This window comes from Lithobates pipiens, unplaced genomic scaffold, assembly GCF_037356315.1.
Source record: "Lithobates pipiens isolate NorthernLeopardFrog02 unplaced genomic scaffold, aLitPip1_a1.2 Scaffold_3, whole genome shotgun sequence".
Classification (NCBI taxonomy): Eukaryota; Metazoa; Chordata; class Amphibia; order Anura; family Ranidae; genus Lithobates; species Lithobates pipiens.
This window is the reverse complement of record NW_027507790.1, coordinates 285,146,657-285,171,849: the sequence shown is the minus strand read 5'-3', so window position 1 is coordinate 285,171,849 and position 25,193 is coordinate 285,146,657. Positions and strand designations below refer to the sequence as shown.

At 45.1% G+C, this 25,193-nt stretch overlaps 2 protein-coding genes across 4 annotated transcripts in view; both read right to left on the bottom strand.

Annotated features, from left to right (window-relative positions):
* LOC143941218 (uncharacterized) overlaps positions 1 to 25,193 on the bottom strand; it is a 354,111-nt gene that overhangs the window by 319,437 nt on the left and 9,481 nt on the right. The gene's annotated exons all lie outside the window — the stretch shown is intronic.
* Positions 4,124 to 25,193, bottom strand: part of SLC35A2 (solute carrier family 35 member A2) — a 40,643-nt gene continuing 19,573 nt past the window's right edge. For both annotated transcript variants that reach the window (XM_077463265.1, XM_077463266.1), the window contains exons 2-5: positions 23,905 to 24,090; positions 22,533 to 22,684; positions 19,340 to 20,007; positions 4,124 to 4,650 (exon numbers count right to left, since the gene is read on the bottom strand). In XM_077463265.1, the coding sequence (XP_077319391.1) occupies positions 4,623 to 4,650; positions 19,340 to 20,007; positions 22,533 to 22,684; positions 23,905 to 24,090 (1,034 nt within the window). In that variant the 3' untranslated portion in view covers positions 4,124 to 4,622. The remainder of the gene's footprint in view (positions 4,651 to 19,339; positions 20,008 to 22,532; positions 22,685 to 23,904; positions 24,091 to 25,193) is intronic.

Sequence of the window (25,193 nt, the reverse complement as noted above, 5' to 3'; positions counted from 1 at the left end):
ATGCAATTAGTGGACCTCCAGCTGTTGCAGAACTACAAGTCCCATGAGGCATAGCAAGACTCTGACAGCCACAAGCATGACAGCCAGAGGCAGAGGCATGATGGGAGTTGTAGTTTTGCAACGGCTGGAGGTCCGCTAATTGCAGATCCCTGCCCTAGAGAATAAAATAGTAATAGTTCAAGATTTTATATGTCACATGATATAGCACAGTAGTTTATGAAACACAACATTTCAGTAAAACTCCTGTAGCGGCGACACTTTGGACAAGGTGTCCGCTATGTACAAATTTCATTTTTCCTCAGAACAGTAAAGGGGTTCTGAGGGTTGATTGTGCAGGTTAAACTTTGGTCTCAGTCTGGCTGGGCTGTGTTAGGGCTCTGCCTGATCATGTGTAAAGTGAGGTGCACATGACAGGACCAGAACCCAGCCTGGTTGTACAGTTTGGGTATCAGCGTTCCTCGGAGCCAATCAGTGGGTGAGTCTGGCCCCGCTGAGGAGTCTGGGGGAGGGGTACTTAAGAGGCTGAAGTCGCGTGTTCCGGGTTCGTTCGTTGGGCCGGAGCTGCCTGTTCCTGAAGCTGGATCGGGGTGGCCCCGCGAGGGGTCACAGGAGCACGTGCCGCTCCGCAACATGGTCAGTTTGACTAGCCTCATTAGACCCGCATGGTCTGCGGTAAGGATCCATCTGTTCCCGAGTCTCAGAACCGGCTGGTCCGAGGCACAGTAACTGAGGGAAGATTCAAGGCGCCCGGGTGTGCTCTTAACTTGGAGGGGCACCGCAGCTCGTGTAAGTGATCGGAGGAGGACTCTTCGGAGGAGGGCCAACAAGCATCCCAAGAAGTGCCTGGTTGCTGGGTTGTCAAGGACACTAACGGATCCACGCTCTTCCAGTACTGCCAAGGAGACAGAGAACGTTCCAGGTACTGAGGAAAGGTTCCTGTTCACTTTCGGTTGCAAATTTGTTCAAGGTTAGAGACTTTGCAAGTTCTGGATTTAAGTGCTGACTGCCATAATCTCTGGCTAGAGATTTGTTCAGCGTTGAAGTGCCCATCTGCGAGTGGCTACTCTCTGGGTTGTATTAGAGACTTCCTGATGATTAGCAGTTCAAGGTGCCGGAGTTTCTTCACCCCACCCTCTGTTCTCATACGAGACTGTGTTGTTGGATGTTACCCCTGCAAATAAAAAGCTTTAAAGCTTTTTAAAGGACTTTTATGGTGTCAGTGTCCAAAGTCATTGGGTACAAACACTGGGAAGCCCTAGACATGGAAGAACAAGCCAAGCGGAGGTAGCCAGTAAGCCCAAAAGTCAAGGCCGCCCCATCGAGGGTTATGGCCGCTATACTCCACTAGAGTTCATTTTAGTGCACATAATCGCAATATATTACCCAATGTTTTGGTAAAATCTAAAAGATGAGTTTGTAACGAGTAAATAGATACCCAACACGTCAAGCCTTAAAGTTGCGCCCGTGAAATGGCCACAAATGTCATTATCCTATGTTATCCATAGGCAATGCTTTAAAATGCTCTACAGGATATTAGTTTAGAGTGAAACATGAATAATAGGCCTAAAATGACTTCTCTTACTCTGGTGTGCGCAACATGTGAAGCGCAACATGTGAAGCGCAACTGACGTGCATTTACATTCATACGTGTTTTTTTTTTCTTCACATATAATGCAATTTTGGTGAGACGTTAGCGGTCTAAAAGATCCCTGATTTTGCCCCGCCTTCCAGTTCATTTAATGGAGTGCAGATTGCACTGCGTCCATACTGGCTGGGGACAGTAACACCATGAACTGGAATTGATGTTTTACATGGAACTTCTGGGTCATTAGCAGGAAGGGAATATCAGTGAACAGACACTGATCTCCCTTCTACCCATCAGCACCTGCCACGTGGTCCCGGGTCTGCTAATGGGCGCATAGAGCACTGAACACATGGTGGGGTGTCTGGGGGGGGGGGGGCACACTTACCGGGGTGTGTGGAAGCGTTATGGCGGCTTCCATCTGACAGTCAGCTTATCAGATTTACATACACTCCTGGCAGCTACAAGAGGCCCCAATAGAGTCCTATCACACCGAGCCACGGGGGGCGTCGGTGGTGAAGCGGCGCTATTTTTAGCTCCACTTTACTGTTTTAGCTGCGCTATTCAGCTGTTAGCGGGCCAGTTTAACCCCCGCTAGCGGCTGAAAAGGGGTTAAATCCGCCCACAAAATGCCGCCTGGGTGGCCTTTTGCCGGTGGTATTGCAGCGCTGCCCCATTGATTTGAATGGGGAGCAGCGGAGGAGGAGCGGTGAGTTCACTGCTCCAAAGAAGCTGCTGGCAGGACTTTTTGTGGCGCTCCGCCAGCGCACCGCTCCAGTGTGAAAGCCCTCGGGATTTCATACTGGAGTGCATGGAGCAGCTTTTTTCAGGCGCTATTTTTAGCGCTATTGTGCCTGAAAAACGCTGGCGGTGTGAAAGGGATCTTAAACTCGCAGTTTCTCTATCTGGAGCTTGCAGTAAAGCTGAGAAATCACTCTGCCCCATCTCATAGTGGTGTCTCCATACTTTGGCACAGCACAGATTTAAGTGTCCATTCACACTTGTATTATTTGTCATGCGACATTTGACATCAGATGGCAAGTCGTACTCCATGTTTTCCAATGATAACCATTCATATATGTGCGACTTAAAGTTTCAGCGACTTCAAAGTAGTTCATGTACTATTTTGCTCCGACTTCGGGACATTACTTCAGTGTTAACCCTCAAAGGTGTCATGAAAGTCATACCTGAATGTTTTACATGCAACAGTTGTCCATTATGTTGGTCAAAGTCGCATCCAAGTCACACACATCCAAAATTGTGTCAGTCGAGCTACTTTGGAGTCCTACAAGTGTGAATGAAGCCTAAGGCTGCAGTTCACACCAGCTGTCCTAGATCCCACAGAACTGTCCCGGGATTTAAATGAAATGCCGAGATCCTGCAGACCCAGTCCCTGTCCCTGTCCCTGTCCCTGTCCTGGTACTGGAAAACATATTATTATTATTATATAGCGCCGACAGTTTACGCAGCGCTTTACAACATTGGGGTAGACAGTACAATACAATACAATTCAAGACAAGGGGAATCAGAGGGCCCTGCTCGTTAGAGCTTACAATCTGTCACGGATCACGCCTGCAGACGGCGACTAACCAACCGCGACATGCGTATCGTGACTGGGGAATAAGGGGGAACTTATACTGAGCATGCAAGACTGGCTGTGGTACTTTCACAGCATGCACTACCTTTGGCCACCACTAGAGGGAGACTCCACTCCAATCCAGCTGGCTGACCACACACAGGCAGATACGAATCTTACATACAATCTGGTGCACTCTAAGGGTTGGGGAGCAGTCTAGCAATCACTACACACTTCTAGGGTTCCTCCAGCTATCCTGCAAGCTTAAACCCCAGTGTTAATCACTCTTCCCACTGTCCCCGCACACCAGACACACAATAAACGATAGCCTGCCACCACCAAACAGTTTGTCCGAAGACTGGTCTGCTGAGCCACCACACACACAGATCTCTGTCTGGAAGATCTGTTGGCTTACAATCTGCATGCAATCTGCCAACACACAGTGCAATTGCATACCGATTGGTGCGTAACTTAGACCGAGTACTTGGGCACTAAAATCCAACAACCTCTCCAGAGATACGAGTCCTAGCTTAGTACACAGAAGTCACTTATTAATTTTATCATTTAATATCCCGAAATAGCCTCCAATCGATGCCTGCTAATGCTGGATGGCATAATCTCAAAGGTAAGAGACATTCCCATAAATAGCCAAATAACCCCCAACCATCCAAGTGCCGGGAAGACTGTTGAGTTTTTCTTCCTCTTTCTACTTGATATCAGCGAATCCCCCCAACATGTTGTGCACTCCCCATACCGTGTCATTGTTGAGTGATCTGCACTTTCTGCCCTGATTTCCTTCTGTTCTGACAGTCAGCGCTGTGCGAGCCAACGGACGCTATGGAAGGATGGCGATGATGAAAAAAGAATGCAAGATTTGTATGGACATGAAGGTAAGATCACCAAAGGCTTAGAGATGGAGCCGGTATAACAAAAATATGTTCTTGTTGCAAATAAAATAACTAAAATACTTTTGTGTTTTGGTTAAGATTTTAATGTTTAATTTTTTTATTTATTTTTTTTAAAATCCGTTACGAACGCCAAATAAAAGCACACATAATGGGGCAAATGGTGTCATCTACAATCACAGGGACAGGGCAAAAAGTAGGTCCCTGTGTATTTTTTGACCAGACACTTAAAGGTGTGGCAAATATAACAAACAGCAGCTGCCCCACAGCCCCATTTTTCATGATATCATATTATTCACTATCATATCGATATATTATAATGAATGTTAACACTGATGAGTAAACGGTTACACATTTTCTAAAGTGGAACCGCTTGGAATTTTGGTTTTGTTTGGTACAAACAGACATTCCTTGGCAGCATGGATCCTTCCGCTTGGAAACGAATGTACATGCGTTTGTAACAGTCTAAAGTCAAAGATTTAAGTAAGTCCATGAAATATTCTTTGGCATGTATTGGTACAACAGGCGCAGGCCGTACTTCTCCGGACATCCTTGGTGTTCAAGAGCCTTTCTGTTTTGAAATGGTCCTAAAATACAGAACAGAATAAAAATTTGAGCCAAAATTGGGTAATTTCACAGCAAACAATGTCACAGAAGGGCAAACATGAGCAAAAAACTTTACAATAGATGGAGACAGCAATGAAAACGTTCATCTGCTTGGGAACTACAATTCCAGGAATATCTCTTGTAACTCCCTCAATGCTCCTATAATTTATGTCTGATCACCTTCTAACCAGCAGCACCATTCTTTCTCCATTCTTTCTCCATTCTTTCTCTATGCTTTCTCCATCCTTTCTCCATTCTTTCTCCATTCTTTCTCCATTCTTTCTCCATCCTTTCTCCATTCTTTCTCCATTCTTTCTCCATCCTTTCTCTATGCTTTCTCCATTCTTTCTCTATGCTTTCTCCATCCTTTCTCCATTTTTTCTCTATGCTTTCTCCATCCTTTCTCTATGCTTTATCCATCCTTTCTCCATCCTTTCTCCATCCTTTCTCTATGCTTTCTCCATCCTTTCTCTATGCTTTCTCCATCCTTTCTCTATGCTTTCTCCATTCTTTCTCTATGCTTTCTCCATCCTTTCTCCATTCTTTCTCTATGCTTTCTCCATCCTTTCTCCATCCTTTCTCTATGCTTTATCCATCCTTTCTCCATCCTTTCTCCATCCTTTCTCCATCCTTTCTCTATGCTTTATCCATTCTTTCTCCATCCTTTCTCTATGCTTTCTCCATCCTTTCTCTATGCTTTCTCCATTCTTTCTCTATGCTTTCTCCATCCTTTCTCCATTCTTTCTCTATGCTTTCTCCATCCTTTCTCCATCCTTTCTCTATGCTTTATCCATCCTTTCTCCATCCTTTCTCTATGCTTTATCCATTCTTTCTCCATCCTTTCTCTATGCTTTCTCCATTCTTTCTCTATGCTTTCTCCATTCTTTCTCTATGCTTTCTCCATTCTTTCTCCATCCTTTCTCTATGCTTTATCCATTCTTTCTCCATCCTTTCTCCATCCTTTCTCCATCCTTTCTCCATCCTTTCTCCATCCTTTCTCCATCCTTTCTCCATCCTTTCTCTATGCTTTATCCATTCTTTCTCCATCCTTTCTCTATGCTTTCTCCATTCTTTCTCTATGCTTTCTCCATTCTTTCTCTATGCTTTCTCCATTCTTTCTCTATGCTTTCTCCATTCTTTCTCCATCCTTTCTCCATCCTTTCTCCATCCTTTATCCATTCTTTCTCCATCCTTTCTCCATGCTTTCTCCATCCTTTCTCTATGCTTTCTCCATCCTTTCTCCATTCTTTCTCTATGCTTTCTCCATCCTTTCTCTATGCTTTCTCCATCCTTTCTCCATGCTTTCTCCATTCTTTCTCTATGCTTTCTCCATCCTTTCTCTATGCTTTCTCTATGCTTTCTCCATCCTTTCTCTATGCTTTATCCATCCTTTCTCCATCCTTTCTCCATTCTTTCTCTATGCTTTCTCCATTCTTTCTCTATGCTTTCTCCATCCTTTCTCCATTCTTTCTCCATCCTTTCTCTATGCTTTATCCATTCTTTCTCCATCCTTTCTCCATTCTTTCTCTATGCTTTCTCCATTCTTTCTCTATGCTTTCTCCATCCTTTCTCCATTCTTTCTCCATCCTTTCTCTATGCTTTATCCATTCTTTCTCCATCCTTTCTCCATTCTTTCTCTATGCTTTCTCCATTCTTTCTCTATGCTTTCTCCATCCTTTCTCCATTCTTTCTCTATGCTTTCTCCATCCTTTCTCTATGCTTTCTCCATCCTTTCTCCATCCTTTCTCCATCCTTTCTCCATTCTTTCTCCATTCTTTCTCCATTCTTTCTCCATTCTTTCTCCATTCTTTCTCTATGCTTTATCCATTCTTTCTCCATCCTTTCTCCATCCTTTCTCTATGCTTTCTCCATCCTTTCTCTATGCTTTCTCCATCCTTTCTCCATCCTTTCTCCATCCTTTCTCTATGCTTTATCCATTCTTTCTCCATCCTTTCTCCATTCTTTCTCTATGCTTTCTCCATCCTTTCTCTATGCTTTCTCCATCCTTTCTCTATGCTTTCTCCATCCTTTCTCTATGCTTTCTCCATCCTTTCTCTATGCTTTCTCCATTCTTTCTCTATGCTTTCTCCATCCTTTCTCTATGCTTTATCCATTCTTTCTCCATCCTTTCTCTATGCTTTCTCCATTCTTTCTCCATCCTTTCTCTATGCTTTCTCCATCCTTTCTCTATGCTTTCTCCATCCTTTCTCTATGCTTTCTCCATCCTTTCTCTATGCTTTATCCATTCTTTCTCCATCCTTTCTCCATTCTTTCTCTATGCTTTCTCCATTCTTTCTCTATGCTTTCTCCATCCTTTCTCCATTCTTTCTCTATGCTTTCTCCATCCTTTCTCTATGCTTTATCCATTCTTTCTCCATCCTTTCTCCATTCTTTCTCTATGCTTTCTCCATTCTTTCTCCATCCTTTCTCCATCCTTTCTCCATCCTTTCTCCATGCTTTCTCCATTCTTTCTCCATTCTGCCTGTTGTCTGGTCTGTGCAGCAGCCCTACATAGACAGCACAACCACTGCCAAAGAGGTAAGTAATAGTGGGAGGATAGCTTAGGGTGGTCCTAGGTGGCTAGGAATACTTTAAATAATTAATGAACATATCTTTTGAAGGGAAAATATAATAGTGGTTGGATGTTAAGTTGCTTTTTTTTTTTTTATTTACATTTACACTTTTATTTTTTTTTTTTAATAGTTACTTTTATATGATCTACCGTATTTATCGGCGTATAACACGCACTTTTTCCCCCTTAAAATCGGGGGAAAGTCGTGGGTGTGTGTTATATGCCGATCCCCACTGTCTGTGAGTCTAAAATACTGAGCGCCGCCGAAAAAGACCGAGCGGCTCTGTCTTGTTCGGCGGTGCTCTGTCTTTTTCGGCAGGGCTCGCTCGCTCGCTCGGTCTGTCTCGGCGGCGGGAAACTTAAACATGGGCAAGGCTGCAAATGACACTGCAAAGCTGCAAACAGCACTGGGCAAGCTGCAAATGATGCTGATCATTCTGCAATGATGGACAAGGCTGCAGATGCACACTGATAAGGCTGCATTGATGGGCATTTAAATGTAAGTTTTTTTTTTTTCCTTAAACTTCCCACCTAAAACTTTTTTCCTTAAAATGCCCTCCTAAACTTGGGGTGCGTGTTATACCCCGATAAATACGGTATATATATATAATTTTTCACCTCCGGAAGATTTATTGCGATACAGCACTGCGTTACTTTAAGTGACAACTGTGTGGTCGTGCGACACTGCATTCAAAATAAAATATATATGCTTTTTTTTTTTTTTTTGGTGGTATTTGATAACCTTTGCGGTTTTTATTTTTTGCACTATAAAAAAAAAAATAGGATTTTTTGTACTCACCGTAAAATCCTTTTCTCTGCAATGCGGATCTATATGCGTACTAACCCTGCAGGGGTTATAGGAGCTGGTGAGTGGGGACCAATGAGGGGGAGCGCGCAAGTCACCTGCCAAGAGTTGTGAATGCTAAAGTCACCTGCAATTATTTGTTTTAAGCACAAACAATTACCGTATTCACCTTTGGAATGGTTGTACACATGCGTTCTTTTTGCAATTGATGCGATTTTTACTTTTGGTGCAACTGGTGCGATGTTTGCTTCTGATGTGTATATATATATTTTTTTTTAACTACTTTTTTTGATCATTTTAAATAACTTTTTTTCACTACACTTAAAGCTTGAGTGCACCAAAAAAAATAAAAAAAATTAATATATATAGGGAAGGGACGCGACTCCCGTGGGAGTCTGTTCCCGGAAGTGGGTGCAGATACCTTTATTATACAGGTATCTGCATCCTCCCCCTCCCCCCTGAAAGGGGCCAATTGTGGCACCAGAGGGGGGAGGGAAATCAGATGAGCGGAAGTTCCACTTTTAGGTGTAACTCTGCTTTAATACAACAGTTTTGGAGCACTGTATGGGTTATAGCACTTAGGCTGCTTTCACACTGGGGCGGTATTCAGGTGTTACAGCGCTAAAAATAGCGCCTGTGTAGCGCCTGAAAAAAACCGGCCCCTTTCCCTCCAGTGTGAAAGCCGGAGGGCTTTCACACTGGAGCGATGCGCTGGCAGGACGGTGAAAAAAGTCCTGCTAGCCGCATCTTTGGAGTGGTGAAGGAGCCGTGTATTCACCACTCCTACCCATTGAAATCAATGGGACACCGCGGCAATACCGCCGGCAAAGCGGCGCTTTGCGGGCGGGTTTAACCCTTTTTCGGCCGCTAGCGGGGGTTAAAACCACCCCGCAGACCGCCGCTAAAACGACGGTAAAGCGCCGCTAAAAATAGCGGCGCTTTACCGCCGACGCCGCTCCCGCCCCAGTGCGAAAGCAGCCTTAGTGATGTTTGGGCAATTTACAACATTATAGTCACTGGATATATATTATTTTTTGGACTTTGGTTTTTGCAATTTTTTTGGACTAATACAAGGGTGTATTCACTAATATCACTGGTCAATTCATTTTTAACTTTCATTTTGTATGCTTATAGTGGTGTTATAGGATCACCATTATCCTTTTAAGGCTCAAGATATAGTGTGTCCTCAATAGGTGGATCCCCACATGGAGGTTGCAGATCCATAATTACACCACTGTGATCTAACTTACATATGCCATATAAAAAGTACTTTTGGGAGCTTTTCAGGGGAGGCTGCAACCTATACATCTATCCTAAACGCAGTACCCGTTATTCTTATTTATTAATCTCTGCTGGGATTGCTGGTCCTGGGAATTTTTTGTTTGTTATTTTTTGTTTTTCCTGGATTTTTGCTGGTGAGATCTCCAATCAACTGCCGGGCTGGGTGACAGATTGGACACTTGGTCCAGGTATCACCCCAGTCTGGCCAGCGAGCGCGTACAGACTGCAGCTACACGCTAAGTCGGACGCAACATAGCCCCACTGGACAGGGGCTGACCCTGTGAGTTAAACGTCTCACCCTGTGTCGCAGCATTTCCTCATGGCTGCCAGCCCCCCCACTTTGGTGGCGAGGAGGATCTGCCTAGGAGCGTTACTCGCGCATTTCGCTGGAGAGGTAAGTAGTCTCCTCCTCTCCTTCCCTGGAGTGGTGTGGGATGCGGGTACTCCCAGGGGTGGTTGGTCCCCCTGGGGTTCTCCTCAGAGTATCTGGTATGTGTGTATCTGGTGGTTAGGCCTGGAAGGCGGGTGATTGGGGATCCTGCTGTCTAATTTAGGCCGCGGCCTACCAGCTAGGATCGGTCCAGTCACCCTGCGGGCTGCGAAAAAAATTTAGGCCACGGTTTTGCGGCCTACCCACTCTCGTTGGTCCAGTCTCCCCGTGGACTGCGCACTGCAACCGGCATCTGTAAATTTAGCCCGTGGCTTGTGGCCTACAGCGGCCCAGTCTCCCTGCGGGCCGTGGCGGGTGGACAGAAATTTAGCCCGCGGCCCCCTTTCCTGAGGGGTGGCACTGCGGGGGTCTGTGCCCCCTGTGAGGAGCCCCAGTCTGCATCCCCTATGTGGACTTCTGAGGGGGGGTCCTGTTGGGTGGGATCCCCCGCCCCCCCCCCTGACATTTTTGTGTGGCACTTAGGCAGATGGCCTAGAATAGGGCACTCCTGCCCCTCCTGTTGAACAATCCTACATCTGTGCGGGAACCTTTCAAGAAGGGAGATGCTGCAGGGGAGGGCCGGTACCCTCTCGGATAAGTCTTCTTGCGTGACAAAAGCGTTCCCTTGGTTGCTGAGTCTGTTGCCTCAGTGGTGCTTAGACATGTATTTTTGGGAGGGGGAGGGGGGGGGGCTACTCTGAATGACTTCATTTTGTGTCTTGAGTTTATCCGGTTATAAGATAGTTTTCTGGTTGTGTTCCTCCAGTTTGTTGCGTCCAATGGTCGTGTCTGTTGCCAGACTGCTTGCTGTTCTCGGCAAGGGGGGAGGCTGTCCAACCCCCCGTTGCGGCAGAGTGTGTGAGTGTCTCGGTTCCTGTGCTGGGAACAGTGTTTATTCTAACTTGTTCTCAGTCTAAAAGATGGAGGGCAGGGTACATCTAATTCTGGACCTTAAGGCCCTGACCTGCCTTGTGTGGGTATAGGAGTTCAGGATGGAGTCTGTCCACGCAGCGGTGGCACTCCATCATGGGGTCTTTCTGACTTCTAAAACATTGTGAATACTTAAGCATTCTGTGCTTGACTCCAGCACTTCCTACGTCTTGCTGTGGGTGCGGAGCATTATCGGCATGTGGTGTGGTCCTTTTGATCTTGGCCACCACTCATTGGGTGCTCACTAGGTGTTGGCCCCAGATCTGCCATGGTTACGTCAGTGGGGGGTTGACGGAGCTGGATGATCTTCTGCGCCGACTTCTCGATTACCTCGAGGAGCAATGTAGTTCCTATGTAGACTTTCTCTGATTTCTGTTGGCATCTATACCATCGGAAGTCTGCTTTGGCCCTGCCGGAACGTTGGTTTATCTCAGCCTGACCCGGCTTTAGCTCTGGCCAGCGCATTTCATCCCCTGGACAGACTCCAGAAGTGGCATGCAGCGTTTTTTCATTTCCTATCTGGCAGATGGGCTCCTCTGCAGATCTACATGTGGGTGTTGGGTCTGATGGTATCTACCCTTTTTTTGAGGCAAGGTCATTTTCACCGGATTCAGCTGAGTCAGGAAACCAGAGGTTCCCTAGTCTGGTGGCTTCCTTCCCTGGTTCTTCAGTAGGGAAGATCCTTTCTCCGCTTGTATTGAACAGGGTGACCACCAATACCAGTCTGTCTGGGTGAGGAGATGTCCTGGGACAGTGCTCGGGGTCATTGCACACTGGTGGAATCCAGGCTACCGTGTAATATCCTGGAACCTCAATTGATCAGACTAGGTCTGGATCACGGACAGCTCGACTTGGGGGCTCTCAGTACGGATCCATTCGGACAAGGCAATAGCGGTGGTTTATGTCCTTCACCAAGGTGGGCCAAAAAGGCTGTTGATGACCCTGGTTGTTGCCAGTATCCTCCTCCGGTGGGCAGAACATCTAGTTCGGGCCCTTTTCCAACGTACGCATTCCAGGAGTGCAACAATGTCAGAGGAATACCTCAGTTGGCTAGGATTGAGCCACGGGGAGGGGTCCTTCTCTGGGCCATGTTTCATCAGATTTGACCTCGTTTCTTTTTAGGTGGCTCCGTTTCTGACCTCCATTTATGGAGGGATGAGCAGGAATAGGCCTCGAGTACCATAGAGGGCCAGGTGTTGGCCTAAGCAGTCTTCTTCAGCGTCTCCTGATCTCGCACTCCATGGTACGTGCCTTTTGTGTTCAAGCAGTTAGACGTTTGTTTCCACTGGGACGATTTCTCCCACTGTCGTGGGATCTGAACTTGGTGTTGTTGGTTCTCTAAAGGCTTCTCTATCTTTCTCTCAAACTATTCGGGAGGTTCCATTGCTTACGCGGTCTCGGAAGGTGGCCTCTTGGTGGCTATCACCTCTACTCCCAGGGTGTCGTGAATGGTGGGGTTATCTTGTAATTTACATTACCCAGGTTAAGGTGGTGCTTCACCCCTTTTTTTTTTTTTTTTTTTTTACATAGTTTCGTCCTTGGATTTCCATTGAGTAAGGACATTGGGTTGGCTTCTTGTGTCTCTGGTCAGCACATCCCAAGGAATAGGCTTTCTGTCCTGGATGTGTTATGGGGGATTCAAATGTATTTGCCAGCCACTGAGTCTGTTGGTCTGGATGGATGATGTCTCTGGGCTATCCTGTCAGGGATCGGTTTCCTCCTTTCCCAGTTATGGTGCATTCTTCTCTGGCCCTTAGTGCTTCTTGGGCCTTCTGTCATCTGTCGGCCATTGCGCATGTTGGCAAGATGGCCACTGGTCGTTGGTGTACATTTTCACAAGTTCCACGAAGTGGATGGTTTGGCATCTGCAGATGCCTCTTGGCCAGTTTTTTTTTTTTTTGCAAGCCGCTGTTTATAGTCTATTCTCTCTTGAAGGGTATCGTTCAGGTGGGGTTCGGCTTGTCCTGAGTGAAGATCCTGTTATCTGGTTGGCTCTTGTACAGCCTTGGGATTTTTTGTTTTCCCACCCCTCATGTTGGCACTGTTTTGGGACTTGTCCCTATCGTTTGGGGGGAGGCTGTGTTTGTCAATGAACAACTGAGAAAATAGGATTTATTTTATTTTTTTTACTGTAAAATCCATTTCTCTGAGTTCATTGACAGACACAGCGCCCATCCCTCGCTGGAGTATTTTTTGATACTTCTATTACTGCTTGCTACTAAGCTGAATATTTAGAGCAGGGGGGGGGGGGGGCCTCATATACAGACTGAGGACGGCCCATGGGAGTGGCCAAGTGTTTTGTTTTTTGTTCTGCCTTGTCCTACTCCTGGGGAGGCGATATAACCCTATCGTTGGGAATAAAGAAGGCTGTGTATGTCAATGAACTCAGAGAATTGGATTTTACGATAAGTAAAAAAAATCCTATTTTTCACTTATAACAGGTTTTATACCACAGTGAGGAAGAATTTATGATTAAAGCTACCCAATTATTTAAAATCTGTTTCTTAGCTGTGCAACAGAATTGATAAATGTACTCCTCCTGTGAATATAAAAAAAGTGAAGCCCAAGGACTGCTTTAGGCCAGCCATACACAGTTTGAATCTAGGCTGGTTCAGGGGGAACTGGAAAAGATTTGAACCATTAATGGGCAGGCTGAATGTACAAGTCAATTGATCGATCAACTTGATTACAACGAGCCTGCCAGATTAACCCCTTCCCATCGGGCGTGCGCAGATGTGCGTACTCTGCTTCCGGGGGGGGGGGGGGGGTATACCGGGATGATGCCCGCACCTGCAGGCATCATCCCGGTAACTTTTTCCAGCGGGCGATTGGCTATGCAGCCATAACAACCGAAGTGGCTAAAAGCCGCTCGGCTGTTATGCCGGAGGAGCGGGAGGGGACTCTCCCCCTCCTGCCGCCGCTGTTACCGGTGCTCCCGCTCGATTCAAGATCAGATGCCTCCGGCTGCTGGGGAGGAACTGGAACGAAGCCGTAATCGGCTTCGTTCCAGTATCCTAATAGTAAACACGGAAGCGACGTCACTTCCCGTTTACTCGGCTGCCAATGGCGCCGGTTTAAAAAAAAAATAAATATATATATATATATATATATATATATATATATATAGTATTCAGAATTGCCGTTTTCAGTGATCTGAATACATTGAAGTGTAAAAGGAGGGATGGGGGGTCTAAGACCCCCCCCCCCCCCCCCCATTCCTCCATAAAGAGTACCTGTCACCAGGGATGTTTACATTCCTTGTGACAGCAATAAAAGTGATCACATTTTTTTTAAAACAATTGTCATTTTAATATAAATAAAAACAAAAAAAAATTGAAAGCGCTCGGCGTCCCCGTGGGCTCGCGAAGCAAAGAAAACGCATACGGAAGTCGCACCCGCATATGTAAATGGTGTTCAAATCACACATGTGCGGTATCGCTGTGATCGTCAGAGTGAGAGCAATAATTCTAGCACTAGACCTCCTCTTACGCTAACCTGGTAACCGTAAAAAAAATTTTTAAAGCGTCGCCTATTGAGATTTTTAGGTAACGTACTTTGTCGTCATTCCACGAGTGCGTGCAATTATAAAGTGTGACATGTTTGGTATCTATTTACTCGGCGTAACATTATCTTTCACATTATGCAAAAACATTGGGCTAATTTTACGGTTTCATTTTTTTTTAATTCATGAAAATGTGCCTTTTCCCAAAAAGTTGCGTTTAAAACACCGCTGCGCAAATACCGTGTGACAAAATATTGCAACAATCACCATTTTATTCTCTAGAGTCTCTGCTAAAACAATATATAATGTTTGGGGGTTCCAAGTAATTTTCTAGCAAAAAATATGGGATTTTAACTTGTAAACACCAAATGGCAAAAATAGGCTTAGTCATGAAAGGGTTAACTTGAGATTATTCAGTAGCAATAATCACTGTCTTCTAGCGGCAGGGATGGGGTCTCCCGCCAGGAGAAGACAATTACTTGGCAGAAGGTATCTCCCTGTGTTGATGGGGGCATTGTGCAATTTTTTTTTCCTGCAACGCACAAGAAAGAAATTTATCCCATCAATGGCTTGCCTTAGTTCTGTTTTAGCTCTACTTTAATCTTATTTTAGGATGCGGGGAAAACAAATGAATCAAAAGTAAAAAGAGATGCTAACACTCAAAGACGTGAATAGTGGAACAACAGTGTAGTGCAATAATGCATATGTTTACATGCAGTATGTATATAAGGGAAACAGATTGTGTGTGAAAAATGATAAATGTGCACAATTGGTGCACATATCAAACGCGGAGCAACAGTCCAAAGTTGTGAAGGGAAAAGGCTCTTCCTGTTGAGGTGACACGGAACCAATGGGGACATGAAACAGATTGTCTGTAGTCATTCTCAGCCACACTTCAAAGGTAAGTAAATAAATACTCTTACCAGCCGGGATGGACACATGTAGGACAGTGGGTCAGACGGGCTCAAGATCCTATGAGGTCTGGATCAGGCACTGTGCACAGGTGTTGGTCAAGCTGATCTGATGCGGGGTCCAAGCCAACACACACACACACACACACACACACACACACACACACGGCAACCTGAAAGCATTATGTGACACTTGGTGACATTTGTTAGGCACGCGGTTAACCCTTTCCAGCCAGTATCATTAGTACAGTGATAATGTATAGTGTCTGACAAGTAAAAAGGCGCAATGCTCAGATACCTCAAAATGACAATATGTAGTCTGACGGTGAATGTGGGGGAGAAAGTAGGTGAGTCTAGCAGGGTTCGCGCGTTTTAAGTGCTGCACCTGACCAGTACCTAGAGGACTTGCTGTGACCTGCAGTTCTACACCATCCAAACTGATGTTTGATGTGCTGCATGGAGGATGCACCCTGTAGTCCCAGCTCGTCAGCCCAGAGATGTGTTTGAACTAAACTTCCCTTTCTTCCATGTGAGTGGATATTGTTTTTATAATAAATCATGACTGATATATACTCAGAGGTGACTCTCTCCTAGTTTTACTGGAATTTGCTTCTGGTCGCTGTAGTAGGAACCCTGCTAGACTCACCTACTTTCTCCCCCACATTCGCCGTCAGACTACATATTGTCATTTTGAGGTATCTGAGCATTGCGCCTTTTTACTTGTCAGACACTATACATTATCACTGTACTAATGATACTGGCTGGAAAGGGTTAACCGCGTGCCTAACAAATGTCACCAAGTGTCACAGAATGCTTTCAGGTTGCCGCATTACATTGAATTGTACAGAGTTTTAGAGGCTGCAGTGTGAAAAGGAAAGGCATTTTTAATAACATTAAGTGGAGTTATCCTTTAAATTCATGTTGTGAGTTCAGCCTTACAGAGGAAAGTGACAAAGCAAAGTACAAATATAAAAGACTTAATGCTGTTAAATCTCTTCTACGGGTCTTATGGCACAGCGGATGCTGTATTTCGCCTAGTTTTCGGTCAGACCATATACACACACACACACACGTGTGTTCCCGACATGCACTTTAGTCCTTCCCACATGTGACAGAAGATAGGTGAGGTTAGTCAGCACTGTGTCAGTAATAAAAAAAAACTCAGACTATATAGAAAAGGAAAAACTGGTAATAAATACAAATCGTTTTATTTTACATTTGAACAGTTAAATGTTTAGTACAAGAATAAAAACAAACATAAAAAGAGGACATGCAGAACAGGGGGGAGGGGAGCGTCACTTGGGGGGGAGCTTGTCACATGATGGGGATATTAGTGGATATCAGGCAGAAAGAGGCATTTGTGCAAAGAAAACAATTAAAAAAGGCTTCCCTGTACCCAAAACACAACATCATTCAGAGCCCCCCCACCATAGCAACCAACTTTTCCCAGTGGTTTCCCAATCTTTTCCTAGCTGCAATACAATATGCAACTCAAAGAAACTTACTAACAAAACCCCATGGGGTGCTGCCACTGTTTTTTATTTTTGTGTGGACTCTGCAGTTGCCATCATTCCTGCTAGCAAGTCACTAAACCAGGACCAGCATGCGGCCAGTGATGTAAGGGCCGGGGGTATCTATTATACACCTACAGCTTCTAGGACTGCGACTCATTATGTAGTTAAGCAAGGATGAGAATATCAGCAGTGGCTGCCTTCCCTTTACATGTAAACATACAAGCCATGCAAAAAGAAAAAGACGCTTGATACTGACCAATGACAGTAGGTACACTCCCATGAGCTAACCAGTGGTGATCACGGCAGAGAAGGGTACCCGCCTTGGTGAGATCACGCAAGTGACGGGTACAAAGCATGTATACTGCAGAAGATGCTCCTTTTTCTATGGGCCGAAAAATAAATCTCAAGTTGACATAACAAGCTTGTAGTGGTTAAGCACAGATGTAGACTGGACAACCAAACGCATGCATAGGCTGAGTTACCAACACACACCATTGGCCTCTCCTGGATTAATAAACAAGCAGCCGAAATTAATAGAAACTCCACAAGAAATTCTCACCAGCCGATCAATGGCCATGTACATTCTTACCCAACAATCAAAGTCTTGCCAATTTTAAATGTGTAAAATAATCAAATGATCTGCCCACCCTTACCAGACAGCGAGCTACCACACGCTAGTAGACGCTTCACTGTCCAATCATGTGTTATTTTTCCCTTCAAAGTACTAGCAAGAAATCACAACACTCCTTACAGTCCTCAACCACCAATCAGGTTTATATACACACCTTTAAAAAAAAAAAAAAAGTCAAGTTGTGTATACTGTCATACAATCATATCAATGGGCATAATCAAACCAAAACTAAAATTTCAGTTCTGGGTGGATGCTGCAGCATTATAATCACTCACCGGCTTCTTTTATCCCTAGTTCACACCATGGTGCAGAGGGAAGGGAAGAAAAAAAAAAACACCACACACACACACACACACACACACACACACCACAACAACGGTTCTCTAGGTGCCCTGTTCACACCACAGATTATTTCCCCCCCCCCCCCCCCTTCCACGTCTGGTGTAAACCAGCCCTAAAGCAGTGGTAGGCAACCTCGGCCCTCCATCTGTTTTGAAACTACAAGTCCCATGAGACATTGCAAGATCCCGACAATCACAGGCATGACTCGCAGAGGTATGATAGGACTTGTAGTTTTAACAGGTGGAAGGCCAAGTTTGGTTACCCAGCCCCCCCCCCCAACCAACCTAAAGGATAAGTTCACCTTTCATAACATCCTGAATCTGGATGTAACATGTTATGAATGCACCACCCCCGGCACTGTGGTGGTTCATGGAGTCTCCCTGTCAGAATGTATCCGCTTTCTAATTACGAAGCACGAGGAAGCCGATACACCGACACATCTGCATGGTACCAGTGATCTGCTAATCTCTGATGCGATGCTTTACAGGCTCCTGCAACAAAAATAAATGCCTGTGCAAGTGGGACCAGAGTAGTGCAGGGACTACTTTGAAGTCGCATAGATATGAAAGGTATTCTTTGGCCCTCCCATCTCTATCCGCCATCTGTGGTCTCACCCTCACCGGTGGCGGTTTCCTGGTGAGGGTAGAGTCAGGAGATCTCATAGATTCAGCAGCCTGACTCTCGGGGGAAGGTTATTTGACAAACAATGTAACAAAAGGTTTCTAAATGTAACACATTCAGCAGATATGCTGCATCAGTTGTTATAATACATTGTTGGTGGGGGGTGTGATCAATAAAAGATGTGTACCCCAAGAATTATTTAGGCACTACTAGTAGGAAGGTCCCCGATTGGGAACGCTCTGTTAATATACAGGAATATATCAATTTAAGTACACACAATTTGTAAAAAGGATTTCAGGTGGTCTAGTCATAGTGGGGGTAGCTGCTTTGTAAGCTGGTTCACCCCCTTCGCCTATCAACTGACCAGGAGAAAACAACGGTGCTTTGTAGTGTGGTCCCTGACAGACCAAACATCAGCCACCCCTAGCGGTTCCCTTTACAAAAGGGTCAGGTCTTTTGACTCCTGAGAGAAAACAGTCAAATAGGAAAGATGTCCTAAAATGCAGTGACAGGCAAAGTATTAAGAACATTTCATAACTTGCATCAAAGATGATGGATACTTTAGCTTAAAAGTTCAGGGCCTCTTTACAGGAATAAGAAGTTCACACAGACAGGCGCACACTCATGACATCATAGCTCGAGTCTCAATCGCACACTCATGACGTCATAGCTCGAGTCTCACTCACACACACCTATACAAATCATTTCAACACCAACAATCTATGTACAAATACAGAGATATTGAAAGTACCCAAATGCATATATACATGTGCATACTGCTATGTATAATACACAGATTCATAGTCTATATCTTGGTATAGAAAGAACTGACACCAAATGGGAAACTAAAGAAGAAAGCCCACATACAGATGTCAGTATCCCAGCAGCATAATTATAATACCAGTAAAGGGGCATTAGAGCAACAGCCATGGTGAATTCCCCTCAGAGAGGCCTTGTTGTGTTGCTGTCAACACCATTCCAGAAGCCTCTCTCCATCTGGGTGTATAGCACCACCGTCTGTACACCCAACTATAAAGAGAAAAAGAGAAAGAAAGGGGGACCGGGGAATGGGAGGATTGCAGGAGGGCAATTAGATATGGCAATTAATTCCTTCATTTGGTGAGCACTGACTTTGGTAAAAAGGCCTCCTTATGTGAGGAAGTCTGATTGACGCTAGACGTGGCAGGATCGGGTGTCCTTGGTAGGCTGTATAAATATACTGCCCCTATGACCAGGCCAGCTCCCACTGCGAAAGGAAGGTCTATACTAAATCCAAACAGGTGGACAGAGGCCGCCGTGGAGACCACAATGGACAGCGATGTGGCGAAGCCTTTCAGGATGTTGTCAGCATATTTCACCACCACAGCTACTAGGAGACCTCCAAAGGCCTGGTTGAAAATGACACACCAGACGAGTGGTGTGTATCCAAAAAAGAAGCCACGTTCAGCTACAGCAGCTCCATCCTGCTGCCACATGGCCAAAAGTCCCAGAGCTGTGCCAAAGATGCCAAGTTGGATGTTACGCAGCCATACGGAAGCCGAGCTGCCTTTCAGGATGCGTTCAAAGTAAACTCCTGCAAAGCCAGAGGACAGGCAGGACACAGCTACAGCGATCAGGCCTACTACGTAGTTCTGTCCAGTCACCGATATGGTCTCCTTTCCACCAGACTGCTCGGACTGCACGATGGCCACCCCAGCAAAGAGGATAACCAGGGACCCCCACTGGAGCCGTGACAAGCTTTTTCTCAGAAGGAGGACAGAAAACAGAGCTGTGGTCAAAATCTTCAGCTGATAAGTAACCTGTGAACAGAGAGACATGGTTATGTGTGAGGAGGGGAAAGAGAAAATTCAGAAGCCACATTTAGACAGCACTAGTGGGTAGTAACAGAACTTAGTATACTGGGATTATAGGGTTAGGATACATAAACTGATATCCAGGACTAGGGATGCACTGATGCGGATACCAAGCATTTGCGCGAGTATTGGTCCTCACACAAAATACTCCCATTACTGAAACCAATACTTCGTGGTGCGATTTGCGTCAATACAAAATGAATGAGCGCAAATCAAAATGCAAAGAATCAAATGCAATTTGAACAGGAATGCAGTGAGATTCCTGTCCAAAGCGCATGCAATTTCCGTGTGTGTGTGTGTGTGTGCGTGCGTGCGTGCGTGTGTGTTGAAAGGGAAAAGCACCATTTTAGTGGGCAGTTTATTAAAAACATTGGAACTCGCATTAAGTACAGTTCAAATGCAAAATCTGCACAGGTCTCCTGGTTCCGCCAATGATAGAAAATCACAGCCACCGGAAGTGCTCACAGGCGGTCTGCCCTATACCCAATGGGGTCCCGAAACTTCTGCTCCAGCGGCCGTGATTTGCCATCATCGGCAGGACTGAGACACCTATGCCGATTTTGCATTTGACCAGATATGTACTTAAAGAGGCGCTCCACCCACCCCTTTAAAAATTAAAGGTCAGCAACTACACATAATGTAACTGCTGACTTTTTTTTATATTAGGACACTTACCTGTCCTGGAGTCCAGGAATGTTCACACCGCAGCCGATGTTTACATAGGCTGGTTGGGTGCTGCTGCCGCCATTGCTGATAAGGGAAGCCGGCAGTGTAGCCTTTCAGCTTCACAACTGGGTCCCTACTGCGCCCCCTTGGTGGCCTGGCAGGAGGGAGGAGGGGGAACGTTCTTCTGACGTACTTGGCCACAGCCCGGGTCTCCCGGAAGTGGGGACAGGGTAAAAAAAATAAAAAACAAACACATAGGTACCAGATCCCCCCCCAAAAGGTGCCAAATGTGGCCATTTCCGTAGAGGTATTCACCAAATTCCTCAGACATCTGGTCTGGAGTCGCCAAACGTTTGGTGCGATGGATTTATTTGTATTGATTTTGCCTGTGATCAATACTCGTTTGTGAGTAGCCATTTTGCTATTTGATTCAATTTTAAATAAAGCTGTTTTATGGTAATGCACTAGGTCAGTGCGCCTTCCCCTTCTTTGTATTTTCTCTTTTTAGTATTTGAACACCCAATGTTCTAAAGGAGGGCTGCAAGACTTAGTGACTACACCATTCCAAACTGTATATATCACATTTTAAAGACCAAGAAACCAGAGCGCAGGAGAATTTGCTGTTTTTGTGCCAAATGTGGCACCGGGGGGGGGGGATCAGATAAGCTTTTGGGTGGAACTCCGCTTTAATGTGAGTTTTAAAAAAAATTTTTTTTTATAATAAAATGCCCACTAGATGGTGCTTTCCTTTTCTTTCTCTATATACACACACGGTGGGTGAAATCGCATTTGATTCTTTGCAGTATTATTTGTACCCATGTATTTTGTATTACCGTATTTATTGGAGTATAACACGCACTTTTGCCCCTGAAATCGGGGGTGCGTGTTATACTTCGATCCCCCGCTGTTGCTACCTGTTTCTGCCATTCTCTGCGGCTTCCGGGTATCTTTGGCCGCACTCGGCTATTTTCAGCCACACTCGGCCGAAAATACACGGAAGCTGCCGAGAACTACCGAGCGCCGCCGAGATACACAGGACATCCGCTCTGTATCTCGGATTAAACGGCAAACACACTGAGAAGGCTGCAAACGACACTGATAAGGCTGCACTGATGGGCATAAATGTAATTTTTTTTTCTTTAAACTTCCCTCCTAAACTTGGGGTGCGTGTTATACGCCGATAAATACGGTAACTCAAATTGTAAAGTATCAGTATGCGGTATCGGCGAGTATGTGACCAAAAGTACTCATCGGTAAAAAAAAAAAAAAAGTGTTGGTGCAACCCTACCAGGAACAGTTCAGATACTATATAGCTAACACTTCATCTGACAAAGGATTTTTAACTCAGCCAGTCTTAAAATCTACATCTATTTGCCACCCTGTATAGCTAAGCAGGCAACACACGTCTTTCCAGGCTTAGAAATTAAGTTTTGTGTGCCGCCTTCAGCCTGCTTGGCGGATAATCGGTCAGTGTCCATGACAGGTTTCCAATATTACCGGGAAGAAGGGCTGAATCAGCAGTTCCTGGCACAGACTGGTTGTACAGAATAAAAATTCTTTGGAAGGAAAAACAAACCTAAAAAACAGCTGATCAGACCAGTGCTGCAAAATGACAGTTGTAGAATCACCAACGGATTATGAGTCGTCTCAGACAGGGCGGCCCTTAAAGGCCCAACGTGTGACTGGTAGAAACATTAGGTTGCTAAACTCCTCGCAGTCCTGTGCGAGTTCTTCTATTTCTATAAATATGAAACAAGGAAAGGGATTGGTGCTCTGTGGTGCCAAAGACTCGGGACAATTCTCACCTGAAACGTTGCTGCCGGAAGGTTCGATATTGCCACATACTGAAGGTTATTCTGTAATGTGTATATAAGTGAGGGCACTGCCAGCTTCAGCGTGTCCATATACTGAATAATGATGGCATCGTACAGATACACGACCAGCTCCTTGACATTGCCTGCAAAAAATAAATATACAAAAAGAGCAGTCGCTATTTGTATCATTACAATCATTACTTTTTGCACATACAGCATGCAAGTCATTTCAAAAGACTCTGCAATATTTTTGAGAAGTGGCATAATAAAATCAGGAAGAATAAAAGACTTCTAGGCAACCTGAAAAACAAAAAAATGTATACAAGCATAGCAACACTAAGTGGATCTGAAAATTAGACACCTCACTTACCTGTAATGAAGGATATCCTACATTGTGCGGGCCGCTGGATGCTGGAGAAATCTTCACTGCAGGGATGCCTGTCCTCTTCCTGTCTTTGCACTTTTGGCACTACAGTGGTTAAAGTGGCTGTAAACCCTTACAACACACTTTGACCTACAGGTAAGCCTAGATTAAGGCTTACCTGTAGGTCCAAGAAATATCTCCTAAACCTACACAGTTTAGGAGATATTTGCCGAAAGACAGGCACCGCTGTCTGCGGCGCATGCGCTGTCAACGGCGCTATGCCACGAGTGGCGGCTCCCGTGCGCATGCGTGGGAGTGACGTCATCGCGGCTTCGCCGAATGACAGCGGCGGAGCAGCGAGACCCACTGAGAAGATGGATGCTCCAGACTACAGGGGACAGCGGTGACTTCGCTGGCTCCTGTGTCAGGTAAGTGACACATAATGGACTACTATGCGATGAATAGTATAGTCCATTATGCTTTGCAGGGAATCAAAGAGGAAGTAAAACCATCAGGGTTTACTTCCTCTTTAACAGCTTTGGGTCTTCATGTAGAACAGCAGTACAGATGTTCCAACAGGGACACACTCCCTCCACTGAGAAAAGTTCTTTCATTTACTACACTGCTTGTAACCTGCTCTATGAATGGGGGAGAGAATTCTGTGACGGCTCAGACCGTACCCCATTCACAGATCAGGTTACAAGTAGTGTAAACAAGAACCTTTTCTCAGTGGAGGAGGGAATGTGTCCCCATCAGCATCTATACTGCTGTTCTGCCTAAAGACCTAAATCTGTTAACCATTACAGCGCTGGAAGTTCAGAGACTGGAAAAGGGCACGGCATCCACGCAGTGAATATTTAGGAACCAGCTGTCTGCACAATACGGGGCATACCACCACCCCCCAAATCTGAGGTAGATAGAAATAGATTGTGGTACAGCCGGTCATATGTTAACCAATAACATCCCTCCAAAGATTTCCAGAACAATCACACAATGTACCTCTTTTCTGGGCCAACATGAGGATTAGGCAAGTGATGCCCTTCAGAACTTCTGCCATGACCACTGCAGTAGTAGAGAAGAAGCGATCCCCAGGCAGGGTGCGGGCATATCGGATGCTGAGGATGAGGGAAGCATTCTGCACCACCAACACAGCCAGGCTCAGGTACTTGAGGCGACGATTCCCCCCTGCAAAAAAAAGGCCAATAATAGGTTACTAACATGCTGATAAGACTGACATACACAAACATTAGATAATCGGCACAAGTAAATACTATGAAATAAACAAGTCAGCTATGAACAGGGAAGCAGGGTTGCCATAGAAACGTTGGATTGAGAAGGAGGCTTGGTTAACAGTACAGGAAGTGCTCAATGTAAGGGCGGAAATACGTTATACTGTGGACTCAGAAAACAATACTTAAGATGGTGCTGCCTAACCCCTGGGAAAAAGTTTTTTTAAACAGTAAGTAATATGTGATTTGGGCTGATTACAGTGGCTATACTCTGATAATGACTTATTATAATGGACTAAATGAAGAGAAGCATCAGAGTGGGAGAGTTTACTTCCTCTTTAAAGTCCAATTGTGAAATAAAAGGTCCAGTACAAAATACACAAAGTATGAAATTCCACACAGTCTATGAAATCACAAAGTGCTTGTCAGATATGTAAAGTGCAAAAATGGCGTTCTCTGGATTCAATAAAAAAGAAAACGTGATTGTCCCAATCTATATCATGTGAATAAAGCAGGTGTGGTGGACATCTCTTCTTTCCATGCAGTGACAACTAACAGGCGTGGCCTCTTACCTTACGGGGGGGGGGGGGGAGGATGGGTCCTCCTTGTATAAATCCAGCAAATGGTAGTGGCTTATATACTCCGCTTACATACACCCCGGACGGGGTAAATGCAGGGGGGGGAATAAAGCCCAAATAGTATAGTATGTCTTGTAAAAAGTTGTATTTCATAAAAAAAAAAAAAACAAACACCAATAAAAAAGGTAACACTCACATTTGTTTGTAGTAAAGCAAGTAAAATCTCCACAAGCGCAGAGCTCGTCACCAGCGTCACGTCCGGTTGCGCGTGCCAGCCAATCCCGATGCGTATAGTAACTGGTCACGTGACTTTTTACTTGCTTTACTACAAACAAATGTGTTACTGTGTTTTTATGAAGTAAAACTTTTTACAAGATATTCTGCACTATTTGGGCTTTCTTCTCTCCCCCCTCCCCCATCTCTGTTACCTTGTCCGGGGTGTATGTAAGCGGAGTATATCAGCCACTACCATTTGCTGGAT